General features: G+C 43.3%; 1 protein-coding gene across 3 annotated transcripts in view; it reads left to right on the top strand.

Moving 5' to 3' along the window:
• Positions 1–16,060, top strand: part of PCNX2 (pecanex 2) — a 344,391-nt gene that overhangs the window by 186,056 nt on the left and 142,275 nt on the right. For all 3 annotated transcript variants that reach the window (XM_063707871.1, XM_055372884.2, XM_004028606.5), the window contains exons 20-21: positions 2,450–2,591; positions 7,101–7,278. In XM_063707871.1, coding sequence (XP_063563941.1) covers positions 2,450–2,591; positions 7,101–7,278 — 320 coding nt within the window. The remainder of the gene's footprint in view (positions 1–2,449; positions 2,592–7,100; positions 7,279–16,060) is intronic.

The raw sequence follows: 16,060 nt of genomic DNA, 5'->3' as shown, positions 1-16,060 counted from the left end.
GATTTTGTATCCTGAGACTTTGCTGAAGTTGCTTATCAGCTTAAGGAGATTTTGGGCTGAGACAATGGGGTTTTCTAGATAAACAATCATGTCGTCTGCAAACAGGGACAATTTGACTTCCTCTTTTCCTAATTGAATACCCTTTATTTCTTTCTCCTGCCTGATTGCCCTGGCCAGAACTTCCAACACTATGTTGAATAGGAGCAGTGAGAGAGGGCATCCCTGTCTTGTGCCAGTTTTCAAAGGGAATGCTTCCAGTTTTTGCCCATTCAGTATGATATTGGCTGTGGGTTTGTCATAGATAGCTCTTATTATTTTGAGATACGTCCCATCAATACCCAATTTATTGAGAGTTTTTAGCATGAAGGGTTGTTGAATTTTGTCAAAGGCTTTTTCTGCATCTATTGAGATAATCATGTGGTTTTTGTCTTTGGCTCTGTTTATATGCTGGATTGCATTTATTGATTTGCGTATATTGAACCAGCCTTGCATCGTATATACCCAAAGGACTATAAATCATGCTGCTATAAAGACACATGCACACGTATGTTTATTGCGGCATTATTCACAATAGCAAAGACTTGGAACCAACCCAAATGTCCAACAATGATAGACTGGATTAAGAAAATGTGGCACATATACACCATGGAATACTATGCAGCCATAAAAAATGATGAGTTCATGTCCTTTGTAGGGACATGGATGAAATTGGAAACCATCATTCTCAGTAAACTATCGCAAGAACAAAAAAGCAAACACCGCATATTCTCACTCATAGGTGGGAATTGAACAATGAGAACACATGGACACAGGAAGGGGAATATCACACTCTGGGGACTGTTGTGGGATGGGGGGAGGGGGGAGGGATAGCATTGGGAGATATACCTAATGCTAGATGACGAGTTAGCGGGTGCAGCGCACCAGCATGGCACATGTATACATATGTAACTAACCTGCACAATGTGCACATGTACCCTAAAACTTAAAGTATAATAATAATAATAAAAAAAAAGAAAGTAAAATAGTTTCTATTTGTGTGTGTGTGTTTATGGCACTTCCTGAGATCTGTCATGCAGAGCCCCAGTGAAGCTGATTGGAAACAGACAATTTGTATGCTAATCTTGGATAAGAGACCTGGAAGGAACAGGCTGTTTTGTCAGCTTGAACTTTTTCTCTTTTGTGAGTTGTTCTTGTGCAACCCAATGTAAAAACTACATAACTCTCTTTTTAACTCTCGGTCATTGTAGGGTATAGTTTTTTTTTTACTATAAATTGTTGAAGAATGTGATTCCAGAGGTGTAATGGAGTTGCCTGGCACCTTGCAGATTTAAGCTTTGAGGCTTGCTGTGGAGAGCATGAAGCCCACAGCAGAGCTGGTTCATTTGCTGGTGGATGGGGGCCCACTGCAGCCTCCCAATTACTGACAGACAGAGAGGAGGGGGCAGGGAATGAGAGGGGCCTAGCCGAGGGCCCTGGGCCTGAACCTGCTGTGCTCTCCTCAAGTTGGGAAGCAGAGGAGAGTCCTGGCTCTTGTTCCAGTTCCAAGAGGCAGGGATGAAGCATTTCCCCACCACTGAATGTGACCTAAGGAAGTTTGTGCTCTGACCACTCACACCAGCTGCTCCTCCTCCCCAGAGAGAAAAGCACGGGCTCCCCAGATGGGCAAGCATGCATTCCTCATTACCCCATCTCCTGCCATGAGGAGTAGGAGGTGGAAAGAACCTCCTCCCCATCAGCAGACTCAGAGGATGGGCAGGACACAAAAAACTAAGGCTCAAAAAGATGAAGCTAATAATTCAAGGTCATTCACTAGTGGTTGGTAGAGACTGAATGCAAACCCAGGTTGGTCTAACTTAAAACCTTAGCCGTTAATGGAAATAGACTTCAATCTTTATGGTACTTCCTTTGTTGTAAGCACTCAGAAGAAGGTAATAGATTCATAGTGGCTGGGGTTTGGGAGTCAGCTGTGTCTTATTTGCATATATTGCCTAGGGATTTGTTTGTGGTTTAAAGATTAAAAAGAGAGAGAAGAAAGCCCAGAAACTAGCTTCAGCCACAGAAGTGGACCCTAGCTTAAAAGGAGACAGACATAAGGGATTTTTTTCCAACCCTTCATCCTTCACCTTCCACCCTTACTACACTAAGATGACTTGATGCTATGTGACAGCCCATTCATTGGTCTCAGTAAATTATATATGAAGAAATCAATTGACTTGAACAATTGGGATGCTGGCCTATATTACTGTATGTATATTATTATTTATGAACTGTGTAGAAGCAAAGCTAACAGTTGCTGCCTGGAAAAAAATGGTATATCATGTCTAGTATCACGAGTTCTTAATTAGCAGCTTTTGAATTAAAGGGGGGGAATATTACTTATTATTACCTGTACTTAAAGAAAAATACTTTGATCAGTGGTTGTTCTAAGTGGTTTTTATATTTCTTTCAGATGTCGCCCATTTAATGTGGTTCGAAAGACTCTATGTTTGGCTTCAGTGTTTTGAAAAATACATCTTGTACCCAGCGCTAATTTTGAATGCCCTCACTATTGATGCATTTTTAATAAGCAATCACCGGAGACTTGGTACCCAGTAAGTGGTTAATGGTTTATCTTCATAATGATTTGGGTCACATTTTCAAAATCGAGTGAATTTTCTGTAAACAATCTGCAGAAAAAGCCAACCTTTACCGACTGTGATTGGCCATGTAAAAATAAGCCATGGTGGTCTTTTACTCAAAACCCACTGGAGCTAGACAGTTATTGTAGAGTGACTGGGGTGCAAATGAAGTTAGATCTGCTTGAAATGATGTTGTGAATAAATGTCAGTAGATTTGAAAATCATCCTGCAGAAGCTTAGTCAGTGAGCCTTAATAAGAAGACGGAAGCACAGTGTGAGTCCAGGATTCCTGGAGTTCTTAACATCATGCTTAGAGCTTTATGAACTGCCTCGTGTCATTTCATTTAGCAAATACTCTATCATTTTGTGCTTGTGGGAGGGGGAAATTAATCACTGTCACTGCTGTCTCTGAATTTATCAAGAGACTGGCACAGAGACTTCATTCTGTCACGATGCCCATGTCTTTCAAAGCATTAACAATGTACAGTCGAGTTATTGGTTTCATATATTAAAATTAATTCTGAATTTACAACATGGAAATCTCCTTGATAATCTGTAGATTTGTCATTCTGATGAAAGGCAAAAGTTGCTGGTCAAAGAAGTTGTTAGAGTAGGAGGATATAAAAGAGATTCTTTCCCAGATTTGCTCATTAGTCACGTTGCTTAAACACTATGTATCCAAGTCAACCCTGATGCATAATCCCAAACATGCTAATTCAAACCTGCTCTTCCTTTCAGGGTGTCATGAGGACAAATTAATTAATATTCTCCAAAGATTGAGCAGGCTAAGATAAAAGGCATTTTAATACTCTGTTGGACTTTGAGTAGATTCATAATCACACAAAGCAGACACTAAATGAAATGATCCCATAACCTGTCCTTATTGAACTCTGCCTTCCTTCTAGTCCAGACCTGTTTCTGTCAGACCAGGGCAAGAATTCTATGTTCTTTGATACTTAAAATTCTAGACTTCAAATCCAGGGATGAGAATTAGTTTCACTGGATTTAGAAAAGCAGATGATTGGACTTCAGACCCCTTATACAGTTTAAGTGGGACCCAATCTAGGAGATGACCAGAATTTAGAACTTTGTGAGCTTCTCTAGGGCAGGGATTCCCAGTATGGTACAGTCCTGGTTGACCCTGCAACTCCCCCTGAGAACAAGGCAGAGCCTCAGTTTCTCGAATGGGAACACATATTCAAAGCCAGAATAGCAAAGAAGGTACCAGTGCCACTCTGGGAAATTGAGCTAAAGGATTTAAAGTTTTCCCTATTCAACTTCAGGACAAGGACCTTGAGCTAAGCCTGTGGGGTTGAGGCCAAGTTGTTAGAGAAGGCAGATGCAAGGGCTAAGACTCTAGCAGAGTCAAATAAATAGTTCAGAGAGGGTCCATTTGGAAGTAATATTATTCTCCATCCCCTGTAATTTTTTTCCAGACACTAAAGTCAGAAAGGTGCACGTTATCTGTATAGCTGTGAATATCCTCAACTCCCAGATGATAACATCAGCAATTGTTTCACTCAGAACCCAAAGGTGGAAATTCCTTTCTATTCCTGATGCATCTGTAGAATTAAAAACAAAACATTTTTCGAGGTTTCAGGCACCCTACTAGACCAACTGTTCTCAAACAGGATAGCAGGAAACTCTATATTGGTATCACTTTGAGACCTTTTCTAAACCAGAGAAGCCCAGCCCCTCCCTGTGATTTTTGAGATCCATTGTACTAAATAGTCACAGAGTGAACTTTTCAACAGCAGGCACTGTTTCTTATTCAACTTTTCAGTAGCAAACCACTAGTAAGTGTCAGAAGGATGAATGCATGAACAACCAAGTAGGAGTCTGGTAAATCAATGAGTCGGTGAACTGGGGTATCTTGTTAGGTGCTTCTGTTTCTTAGCCTGATCTAAGAGGATGCTCTCCATCTGTTCCAGGGCATTGTTCACCAATTGCTACCTCAGCCTTTATAAAACCTTCAGCTAAGTGCAGTCTATCTTCACGTAACATGCTGGATAAGTTCTTGAAAACTGTGACTTTAATCAAAACAAATACAAAACCAAATAAAACAAAGTTTACTGTGGGCTAATTGATAGAAACAAGAATTATGTTCCATAGCGTATTTCTGGTCACAAAAACATCACCGAACTTCTAAATAAAGACCAAAACACCTTTAATGTTAAACATTGAAATAAATGTGAATGATACATACATTTAGGAAAGATTAATACAAACAATTAAGATAATTATTTACCCATATATTCCAATTCAGTGCATCCAGTGGCTGGAGCCTGTCCTGGCAGCTCAGGGTGCCCAGTGGGAACCCATGCTGGACAGGATGCCTCCCATCGCAGAACACACTCACACCCACACTCACACTCACTCACACTGGACCATGTCAGCACATCAGTGCAACTACTGTGCACACCTTTGGGATGTGTGAGGAAACTGGAGAACTCAGAGGAAAACCCACACAGATATGAGGACAATGTACAAACTCCACACCGACAGTGGGGTCCTGGCCAGGAATCCGTTTTGTTTTCCCATCAATGTTATACTGAAACAACATTGAATGAAGCAACGTTATTTGAGGACCTGCTGTATACAATGATCTATGAGTCATTAATGGTAGCAGTTACTATTGCAGTGTTATAAAGGCCATGCACATGAGTCCTTAAGATCTCCCACAGTTTGAACCAGTCATCCCTACTAAACATAAAATGGATGCAGTTCATGGAACCTTGGTCACAGAAACAGAAAGTTAGATTTGCTTCTCAACTGGATTTTGCCTGAATAACCCAGAAAATCAGCAGTCTCCCCTGAAAACCAAAATATCCCTAAGTCTTCAGATACCTTATCATTGGGGTTTCTCCACAGGGCTTTGGCTGTCCCACAGGGGTTTTTAGGTTTTTGTACCTTGGGCTGTTGTCAAAGGCAACTGGACCTGACGTCATCTTTTCATACTGTATTTTCATCCTGGGCATTAGTTGCGCGCTGGAAAAGGAAGGCCAGTTATGGAGCAATGTTCAGCCTTGCCGCAGGAACACAGAGCGCTCTAGGTTGAGGCTAAAGACAGGCTTTCCCATGTGATGTATGCATGGAATCAAGTGCTAGTTTTTCTCAGAAGCAAATCCAAGCCTGCGGTACAAGGCCTTGGGCAAACCTCACCTCACACATCCTGGGGCAAGGTGGAAACAACTGTAGTCCTAGGTCTGAAGGCACAAAAAACAGCAGATTGAGGCACACGGAATTTCCAACATTGTATTTTTTATGACAAAAATGACAATTTTGTACTTCTTAAATAACCTCATTCTGAGATAAGATATTCATAATGCTGATAAGGTTCCTGAGTCCAAGATTCTTCTAGGTTTAGGGAAATTGAGGCATGGCGCCAGTTTTCTATACTGAGCCAAGGAAAGAAAGCCTCTCTTAGAAGTGCAACCATTTTCTAGAAATTTTCCCACTTCTGCCTTGCAGTTGCCAAATATCATAGCATGTTAGAATTGGAGGGAATCTGGTGAAAATGTGCAGTGTCTTTCTTCAGAAAGCCAGGCCCTTCAAGAAGGCACTTGCCTGCTCTCTTGGGCTACACTGGCATGTGATCATTTGCCCTCCAATCTCAAGATGGATTGTTCATTGTTGACTTTATCATCTGGAGAATTGTACACATGACACATACTCCCTACATGGGTAAATAATAATAATCTGACTCCTTAGGCAAGAGCACTCAGGACTTCAGTCCTCAAAGCAAAATCCTAGAAGGGTATTTCTTTGCCTGTTTTGCTGAGCTCCTTAACTGAAAAGGCCCATTCTATGGGGGAAAAACACATTGATGATATGATTTTAAACAACAAAAAAGGGAGAACAGAAACCTTATGTTCACTAGGATGACAAATATGCTGAGAAACATTGGAAGTTAATATGTAGAAATAGAAAAGGCTTTATGAAGATACTGGATTATTTTCTCTATTCAGAATTTCCTATCTGTTGTTATGTCACTGTTCGAATTGGATTCTTTTCTCATGAAGAGGCATACACTGAGCTGACTCTAGCAGGGGCGGCATGTTGCCTGTTTTCTCATTTGGCATTAGGATTTCTAGGAAATGTCCGTCATCACTGCAGTAGTGAATTCAGACAAGCTCAGAAGGAGCTCTGTGCCCTTGCTGGAGAACATGAGGGACTTTGAAAAGCATGTGATGGAAAGAAAATGTCTGTTGTAATGGCAAAGACAATGTGCTTGAGAGTCACTCAGGACTGAATTTCCATTTTTGTTCTGCCCCTTTGAGACCTTAGACAAGTTCCTCAAATTCCTTGATATTCAGTTTATACCCCTGTAAAATGCAGACAATAATGGGGCCCCTTAGATTGGCTTTTTGTGCCTGTAAAGTGCTTAATGAACCATCAATCCTGGAGAAGTGTTAGCGAATGAAACTCATCCAGCAGTGTGCACGCTGTCATTGATTGCATCTTTTCTTTTGTTTCCAACAGCTGGGACATTTTTCTGATGATCATTGCTGGCATGAAGCTGTTGCGGACATCATTCTGCAACCCGGTTTACCAGTTTATTAACTTGAGCTTCACTGTCATCTTTTTCCACTTTGACTACAAAGATATTTCAGAGAGCTTCTTACTGGATTTCTTCATGGTGTCCATTTTATTTAGCAAGGCAAGTGAATCAGCTATTTTCTTCATTTTAACATTTTAAAGGGGGCTGTTCTTATCAAATGTTTTAAGAGTTTAAAACTTATTCTTTATAAAAAAATTATGGGAGGATATGAAATTGAATTATACATGTATGTTAAACTCTTGCTACCATTTGGGGAAAACTGCCCATGGAATGTAAGTATGCCATGTTATTTGCTAAAAATCACTAATTAAAATGAATTAGCCATTAGTGTGACTTGAAATTTTATTACCTTCTTCTCTGTTAACAATCTCATTATAAGATTTCCCTAGATCTTAAAATGCTATGAATTAAAGATTAGCAACCAAGTTCGCTGGTCTCTCCCTGCTTCCCTCCGTCTCTCCCTCCCTCTCTCCCTCCCTTCTTACCTTCCTTCCTGCCTTCCTGCCTTCTTGCCTCCCTCCCTGCCTGCCTTCCCGCCTCTCTGCCTTCCTGCTTTCCTTCCTTTCTTCTTTTCTTTTCTTTTTGCCTCTTGAGATAAATTTAAGGAACTGGTACCCAAGAGCAGGGTCTCTTGGGGTATTTCCAATACGCTTAGTTTGTCTGAAGTCAAGATTTCATCTGTTGAGCAACTTCATACATGGGCAATGAGAAATCCTACTTATAATTCAGGCAAATATATGGGGCTCGTATCTAATGTTTAATCAGTGGGAGAGAAATGAAATCCTCTGGATACTTGGGAGTTCTCCATGACCATATCTAGCCTGATCACTGTAATGAAACCTACGTTTGTAAGCAGAAATAGAAAGAAATTTGGAACAACTCTTGGTAAATAAACTCAGTGATGATACAACCTCTTCCACGTGGTGTTCACACTCACACTGGCAGTTGAATAGAGCAGCCATGGGGTTTCTTCTGGAGACTGACTTCAGCAACACCTTTCCCCTTTTAGTTAATAATTTTTTTAATTGTAAGTCTTTCTAAATTTTAAATTTAAAAAATTTTTTCACCTCTTAATCAGTTCTGTTCATCTTTATTTCTATTACTTACCTCTTCCTTCTACTGCCTTTCTCTTGGATTCTCTTAGGTAACAAAAATCAAAAACTCTTGTATCGTACTAAAGAGGCCTCATAAGTAATTGCCACCACCCCATCATTGCACGTGAATTTCTTTGTTTTTTATTTTAGAGAAAGAGTCTCACTCCTTCACAAACACAGTGCCACTCACAGGCTGGAGTGCAGTGGCATAATTATTGCTCACTGCAGCCTCCAACTCCTGGGCTCAAGTGATCCTCCTGCCCCATCCTCTTGAGTAATTAGGACCACAGGCATGCACCACCACGCCTGGCTAATTGTTTTAAAAACTTTTTGTAAAGATAGGGTCTTGCTATGTTGCCTAAGCTTGTCTCCAACCCCTGGCCTCAAGTGATTCTCCTACCTTGGCCTCCCAAAGTGTTGGGATTACAAGCATGAGCCGCTGCACCTGGCCCCAATTTCCTCTTATAACTCCAATTGGGCACTAATTTTCAGTCACCTACATCCCTCTTGTGTCATCTTCCATTGGTTTCTCACTATTACTTCTGCAGCCTGCCCCAATTTCTGTATTTTATTGTAGACCCTGGCCTTGGTCAAACATTTATTTCCTGTTTGCTGAGTTCTGTTCTGTTCTGATTAACTTATCCCATTTTTCTACTGTTCAAATCACAGGCTTCCATAAGCTATTTTCCTTCATTAACTATCAATTTCTGTTATCTCACATAATAAATGTAACATTATATCCTATAATCTTTAAACTATTTGTGAAGTTACTAGAAATTACTTCACTGCTTGCAGGGATAAGAGTTTATCATCAGATGTAAATTGTGGCCTGGCACAGTGGCTCACGCCTGTAATCCCAGCACTTTGGGAGGCTGAGATGGGCAGATTGCTTGAGATCAGGATTTCGAGAGCAGGATGGGCAACATGGCGAAACCCAGTCTCTACAAAAACTACAAAAATTAGCCAAGAGTAGTGGCATGCCCCTGTAGCCTCAGCTACTCAGGAGGCTGAGGCAGGGGAATTGCTTGAACCCAGGAGGTGGAGGTTGCAGTGAGCCAGGATTGCGCCACTGCACTCCAGCCTGGGTAACAGGAATGAAACCCTGTCTAAAAAAAAAAAAAAAAAAAGAAAAAAAGATGTAAAATGTGCCAGAGGAGTTCAATCCTGACTCAGGCATTATTTACATTTTGACATGATGATGTTTATATTCCTTTCTGAGCCTCAGTTTCCTATAAAATGGAAAATAATAATGGCAAGTCATTTAAGAGGATTTGTCAATATAACTGAAAAAAGTTAAGTAGAACATACTCTCCAATAGAAGGTCGTGTTTTTAAAGCTGTATGTAATTAGAAAAAGGAAGTGACACACTGTGTTTGTGAAGGAATGTGGCCACTTTTCCACACTGAACTGTCAGTTTCATATCACCTTGTATTAGTGACTGGCCCCAGGTGAACAGAAGAGGAGTGAGGTTTCTTTCTGTAAGAGTCCTAGGCGTGGCTTCTAAATAATTCCATACCTGTAGTAAGAAGAGTGGCTTTCATTTATGGGAGCACAGGCCACCTTTCCTCATCCTGACAGCATTCTGCACTGACAGCAGTCCACTGACAAAAATATGTGGCTTGAAGTGGGTATCTCACCAAAGGGGCTTTCAAGGGACAAAGAAAGGGAGTAAGAATGGCTGTCAGTCGTCCTTCTAGTCGGTGCAGACATTCAGCGACATCCTGTGCAGAATGGGGAGGATGGAACCTGACAAGGACATGATCTAGGCTAGGCGCAGTGGCTCACGCCTGTAATCCCAGTACTTTGGGATGCCGAGGAGGGTAGATTACCTGAAGTCAGGAGGGTGGATTACCCGAGGTCAGGAGTTCGAGACCAGCCTGACCAACATGGTGAAACCTCATCTCTACTAAAAATACAAAAAAAATTTAGCCAGGCGTGGTGGCGGGTGTCTGTAATCCCAGCTAGTCAGGAGGCTGAGGCAGGAGAATCGCTTGAACCTGGGAGGAAGAGGTTGCAGTGAGCTGAAATCCCACCACTGCACTCCAGCCTGGGCAACAGAGCGAGACTCCATCTCAAAAAAAAAAAAGATCTAAAACGAAATCCACAAAAGCTTAGTTGTGCAGGCATTTGACTAACTTTGCCATCATCTTTTTGAAGCACCAATTAAAATATGAATAATTTCAGATAGAACCAGAGTGGCAGCTTTCTTATTTTCTCTAATTGAGGGAGCATTAGCACATATTATTTGAATAATCCACTCTTAGGCTGGGATAATGGCTAAGTGTCAAAAAAAAGAAAAATTAGTGAGACAAAAGCAAGGAAAGTAGGCAGCAAGTCGGAAAGTTGGGGATTCTGAATCCTGGCCCATCTCACCTCCCGCTAATGCCGGATCACTCTTTATCTTCAGAGAGCTGGTGACAATGAGTTTTCTGGAATGAGAAACAAGATTTTATTCTCTGATGAAAAAGAATATAGTGAAAGAAAGAGTATTTGTGATTTTCCTGGAAAAAAGCCAGTGGATATTAGTGACAGAAGATGATTATATCAAGGAGAAGTTCACAGTTAAGGTCCCCTGTAAAGATTCTGCCTGAAAGTCCTAATTGACAGCTCCTTTTCATTCTGCTCATTTTAATATTTTTTTTCCCAAAAAAAAAGTCTCTTTGAATGTATTTCCTAGGGGCTTTCTAGAAGGCCCCATTGTTGTGCTTACAGGTAGTACGGCTCTCTGGGACGATTCCTTGCACAATGTGAAATGTTACTTGTCCACTAGACTCATGGAAGTCTTGCTTATGACAGGTCTTGTCCTCTGACCACTGCAGATGTCCCCCAGCCCTTCCCTCAGCCTTGCTCCTGTTTCACTAAATAGAGAATTACTGTTAGCCTGGCAGCCCCCCTCACAGAAGGGCTCTGAGGTTAATGAAGCAACATTTGGATGGGCACTCAGTTTCCTCGGAAGAAAGGAGCTGCCCAAATATAGGACACAGTATTGTTTTAAGTTGGTTGCCTCTAATCCTTCGGGCTTTATGGGTAGAAAGGGAGGAGAGAAGAGATTAGTGAGAGAGTGAGATCAAAGCGCCAGGAGGCCAAGGAAGGAAACAGACAGCTTCCAGAGGGCCCAGGCCCTGCCCTCATGATATTCTCTACCTCCCTAAGCCCCCAAATCCCCCACTCCCCCTGAGGTCTGGAGGATGAATATTGCCTAGTCTCTTAAGTCTGCCAGATCTGGAAAAAAAAAAAAAGGGGGGGGGGGCCAGGCGCAGTGGCACACACCTGTAATCCCAGCACTTTGGGAGGCCAAGGCAAGCGGATCATGAGGTCAGGAGATTGAGACCATCCTGGCTAACATGGTGAAACCCCGTCTCTACTAAAAATACAAAAATTAGCCGGGCGCAGTGGCGGGCATCTGTACTCCCAGCTACTCACGAGGCTGGGGCAGGAGAACGGCAGGAACCCGGGAGGTGGAGCTTGCAGTGAGCCGAGATTGCGCCACTGCACTCCAGCCTGGGCAACAAGGGAAGACTCCGTCTCTCTCTCACACACACACACACACACACAAAAGTTAGGGGACAGAAATATTGAGTTCCAAGGCTGGAACCCACCAGACAAATTAAGTGCAGCCGTGTATTGAGACAGTGGGTGAGACACGTCCTAGTGAATGGCCTGGCTTTGCATGTGTGTGGATGCGTGGGTGTGTGTGTGTGTGGGGGGGGGGGTTGAGGGGGTAGGAGTGTGTCTGGAATTGGTGGGTTCTTGGTCTCACTGACTTCAAGAATGAAGCTGCAGACCCTCATGGTGAGTGTTACAGTTCTTAAAGGCGGCGTGTCCGGAGTTTGTTCCTTCCGATGTTCGGATGTGTTCGGAGTTTCTTCCTTCTGGTGGGTTTGTGGTCTCGCTGGCTTCAGGAGTGAGGCTGCAGACCTTCGCGGTGTTACAGCTCTTAAGGCGGTGCGTCTGGAGTTGTTCATTCCTCCAGGTGGGTTCGTGGTCTCACTGGCCTCAGGAGTGAAGCTGCAGACCTTCGCAGTGAGTGTTATATAGCTCATAAAGGCTGTGTGGACCCAAACAGTGAGCAGCAACAAGGTTTATTGCAAAGAGTGAAAGAACAAAGCTCCCACAGTGTGGAAGGGGACCCCAGCGGGTTGCCACTGCTGGCGCTGGCAGCCTGCTTTTATTCTTTTATCTGGCCCCACCCACATCCTGCTGATTGGTCCATTTTACAGAGAGCTGATTGGTCTGGTTCATGGCGAGCTGATTGGTCCGTTTGACAGGGTGCTGATTGGTGCGTTTACAATCCCTTAGCTAGACAAAGTTTCTCCAAGTCCCCCACCAGATCAGCTAGATACAGAGTGCCCATTGGTGCATCCACAAACTCAGAGCTAGGCACAGGGTGCTGATTGGTGTGTTTACAATCCCTTAGCTAGACATAAAGTTTCTCCAAGTCCCCACTAGACTCAGGAGCCTAGCTGGCTTCACCCAGTGGATCCCGCACTGAGGCCGCAGGTGGAGCTGCCTGCCAGTCCCGCACTGTGAACCCACACTCTTCACCCCTTGGGCGGTTGGTTGATGACACCTGGCGCCGTGGAGCAGGGGGCGGTGCTCTTCGGGGAGGCTTGGGCTGCCAGGAGCCCACCGCGGGTGGGGCGGGGTGGGGGAAGCTTAGGCGTGGCGGGCTGCAGGTCAGGAGCCCTGCCCCTTGGGGAGGCAGCTAAGGCCCGGTGAGAAATCGAGGGCAGTGCCAGTGGGCCGGCACTGCTGGGGGACCCAGCGCACCCTCTGCAGCTGCTGGCCTGGGTGCTAAGCCCCTCACTGCCCGGGGCTGCTCTGAGTGCGGGGCCCGCCAAGCCCACGCCCATCCGGAACTCTAGCTGGCCCACAAGCACCATGCGCAGCCCAGGTTCCCGCCGGCACCTCTCCCTCCACACCTCCCGGCAAGCTGAGGGAGCCGGCTCTGGCCTCAACCACCCCAGAGAGGGGCCACCACAGCGCAGTGGCAGGCTGAAGGGCTCCCCGAGCATGGCCAGAGCGGATGCCAAGGCCGAGGAGGCGCCAAGAGTGAGCGAGGGCTGCCAGCACGCTGTCACCTGTCAGGAGGGCAGTGAGAAAGAATGGTCTCTGCATGTCCCTTCCTGAGACATGGGACCCTCCAACCATACATCCTTCTTCCTTGCTCCTTCATTTCCTCGATCCCTTCCCTCTCTTTATCTTGCTTCTTCAGTCATTCTTTTAAGAACTTTTGTTATTCATTGGTGACATTTCTGGTTGTCTCGGTCTTTAGGGTACAGTAAAATATGCAGATGAGGATATTTGGTTGCAAGGAATATTGACTGTTACAGGAGCAAAGATGACAAATACTCTTTCATGACCTCCCACTGGCCCTGAAAAAGTTCTTAAAAACCATAGTTGGCCGGGCACAGTGGCTCACGCCTGTAATCCCAGCACTTCGGGAGGCTGAGGTGAGTGGATTACCTGAGGTCAGCAGTTTGAGACCAGCCTGGTCAACATGGTGAAACCCCATCTCTACTGAAAATACAAAAATTAGTTGGGTGTGGTGCCACATGCCTGTAATCCCAGCTACTCGGGAGGCTGAGGCAGGAGAATTGCTTGCACCCCAGAGGCGGAGGTTACAATGAGCCAAGATAATCCCATTGCACTCCAGCCTGGGCGACAGAGCACGACTCTGTCTCAAAAAAAAAAAAAAAACATTGTTTTTAAAATCATGGTAACTTTGGGTTGTCACAGGATGTAAAAGCAGAACTTGAAAAAATCCTGCCATAGGATCATTCTGCCAGCATTTCCAGAATACATTAGACATAAAATTCTACAGGCCATTAGTTCAACATGGGACATAACACTTTTGCCACTTAGGAGATGAAAATTAATGTATGAGGTTGTATTTATGATAAAGCTGTATGAATGATCGCACCAGAACCGTGATGTGTGGCTTTGTCATGGACTACCATGCTGGGGGTTCAAGTTATTTGAAATTGAAGTTTCTAAATGGCGTTTTCCTTATTTTGTGAGTACAGATAGAAAGTCTTGGATTAAAATTGAGCCACTTTTTAAAAAAATACATACTTATACAGAAGTACTTGTTCAAAATACTTTGTTCAAAAAAGCAATTGTTCATTCATTGAGCACTTACTGGGTGCCTGCCAGGCACTGCGCTAGGTATTATCCAAAGATTATTAGTACTACAAATGATACCAAATCTTTGGTACTTTCTGTGGGCCAGGAACTGTTCTGAACACTTTGTGCATAATAACATATGTAATCTTCACAACAGCTTTGTGGGTGGATACGCCTCATTTTACAGGTGAGAAAACGAGGCACAGAAATTAAGTGAATTGCCAGAAAGTCTCTTAGCTACACAGTGTAGGGCAGGATTCAAAGCCAGGCAGTCTGGCTATGAGTCTGTATTTTGTGATACTGCCTTCCCTGCTTGGAGAGTTTGGAAAAAGAGGCAGACAAGTAAAGAGATAATTACAAGAAAGGATGATAAGGGAGGTGATAGTGGTAGAGTTTCAGGAGCACAAGTGCCCAGTCTAACCTGAGAGAACCAAATACAGTGCTCACCTTAAGCTTTCAGGAAGAATGAGTAAGTCAGGCAAAGAAGGCAGGGAGGAGTGAGTTACGCAGAGGAAGCTGCATGTGTAAAGGCACAGAAGCAAGAGAGGAGTTGGCACATTCCAGAAACCGTGAGAAATTTGGGAAGTGTGAAAACCTGGAAATGGGAGTGGATGGTTGGGAAAGTGAGAGATGAACCTGGAGATGTCTATGAGATGGATCTCGAAGGACCCAGCATGCCGTGCTACAGAGTTTGGACTTCATTCCTATATCAGCTGACGGCTGTTAAGCAGAGGAAAAACAGATCAGGATTGCATTTTGGAAATATCTCTTTGTGGAAGTGAATAAACAATGAGAAGACATGGAGTCGTGGAACTGAATAGGAAATTATTGCAATCATCCAAGCAACTCATGAGGACTTGAACCGAGGTGGCAGAAGTGAGGGGAAGAAGGGAACAAATTCAGAAGGCGTTTGAGACAGAATTGATTACGTTTAGTGATCAGATAGATATGGGGGAGAGTGCAGTGCGGGTGAAAGCCACCTCTGGGAGAGCTCTCAGTATACTTCAGTGGCTAGATGAAAGGGGGTGTCATTAACTAGATTAGGGAATAATAAAGAAGAGAAAGACGTTTTTGGGAAAAGGATGTTAGCTTTGATGTATTAGATTGTGGAACGAGAGCCATAAAGGTCAAACATAAAAACCTTGAGAAAAGGATTTTTCTCATTTTATAATAATTTTTTAAATTTACTTAAGTAATACCTAAATATATTCTTATCATGATAAAATTAGAAAAGCAATGGAAAATACAAAAAAAGTCTGTTTTAATGCATATCTCTGTCTGCTTAACCCTAATCTCTTCCTATGGATAACTATTGTAAGTATTTTGGAATAAATCCTCCCAGTCCTCCAGTATATTTACACATACACACACACACACACACACACACACACACACACACTCTCATACAAATTTAAAATATCAATAGGTTCAGTCTGTACCTGCCTTTTACCTCCATTTTTGCTTAAAATATGTGTTAGAAGACTTTTCCATGACAGTACGTATCATGTTGCCTCTTCCTTTTGACCCCTGCAGAGAATGCTATAGCATGTACCATAATTTGATGAGTTATTTCATTATTAACAGGCACCTGGTTTGTTTCCAAGCTTTTCTATGGTACTTGGGACTTCTTGGGTCACAAACCACAGAACCCCAAATGAAAC

The sequence above is a fragment of the Gorilla gorilla genome, chromosome 1, assembly GCF_029281585.2.
Source record: "Gorilla gorilla gorilla isolate KB3781 chromosome 1, NHGRI_mGorGor1-v2.1_pri, whole genome shotgun sequence".
Classification (NCBI taxonomy): domain Eukaryota; kingdom Metazoa; phylum Chordata; class Mammalia; order Primates; family Hominidae; genus Gorilla; species Gorilla gorilla.
This window is presented reverse-complemented; position numbering and strand designations above follow the sequence as displayed.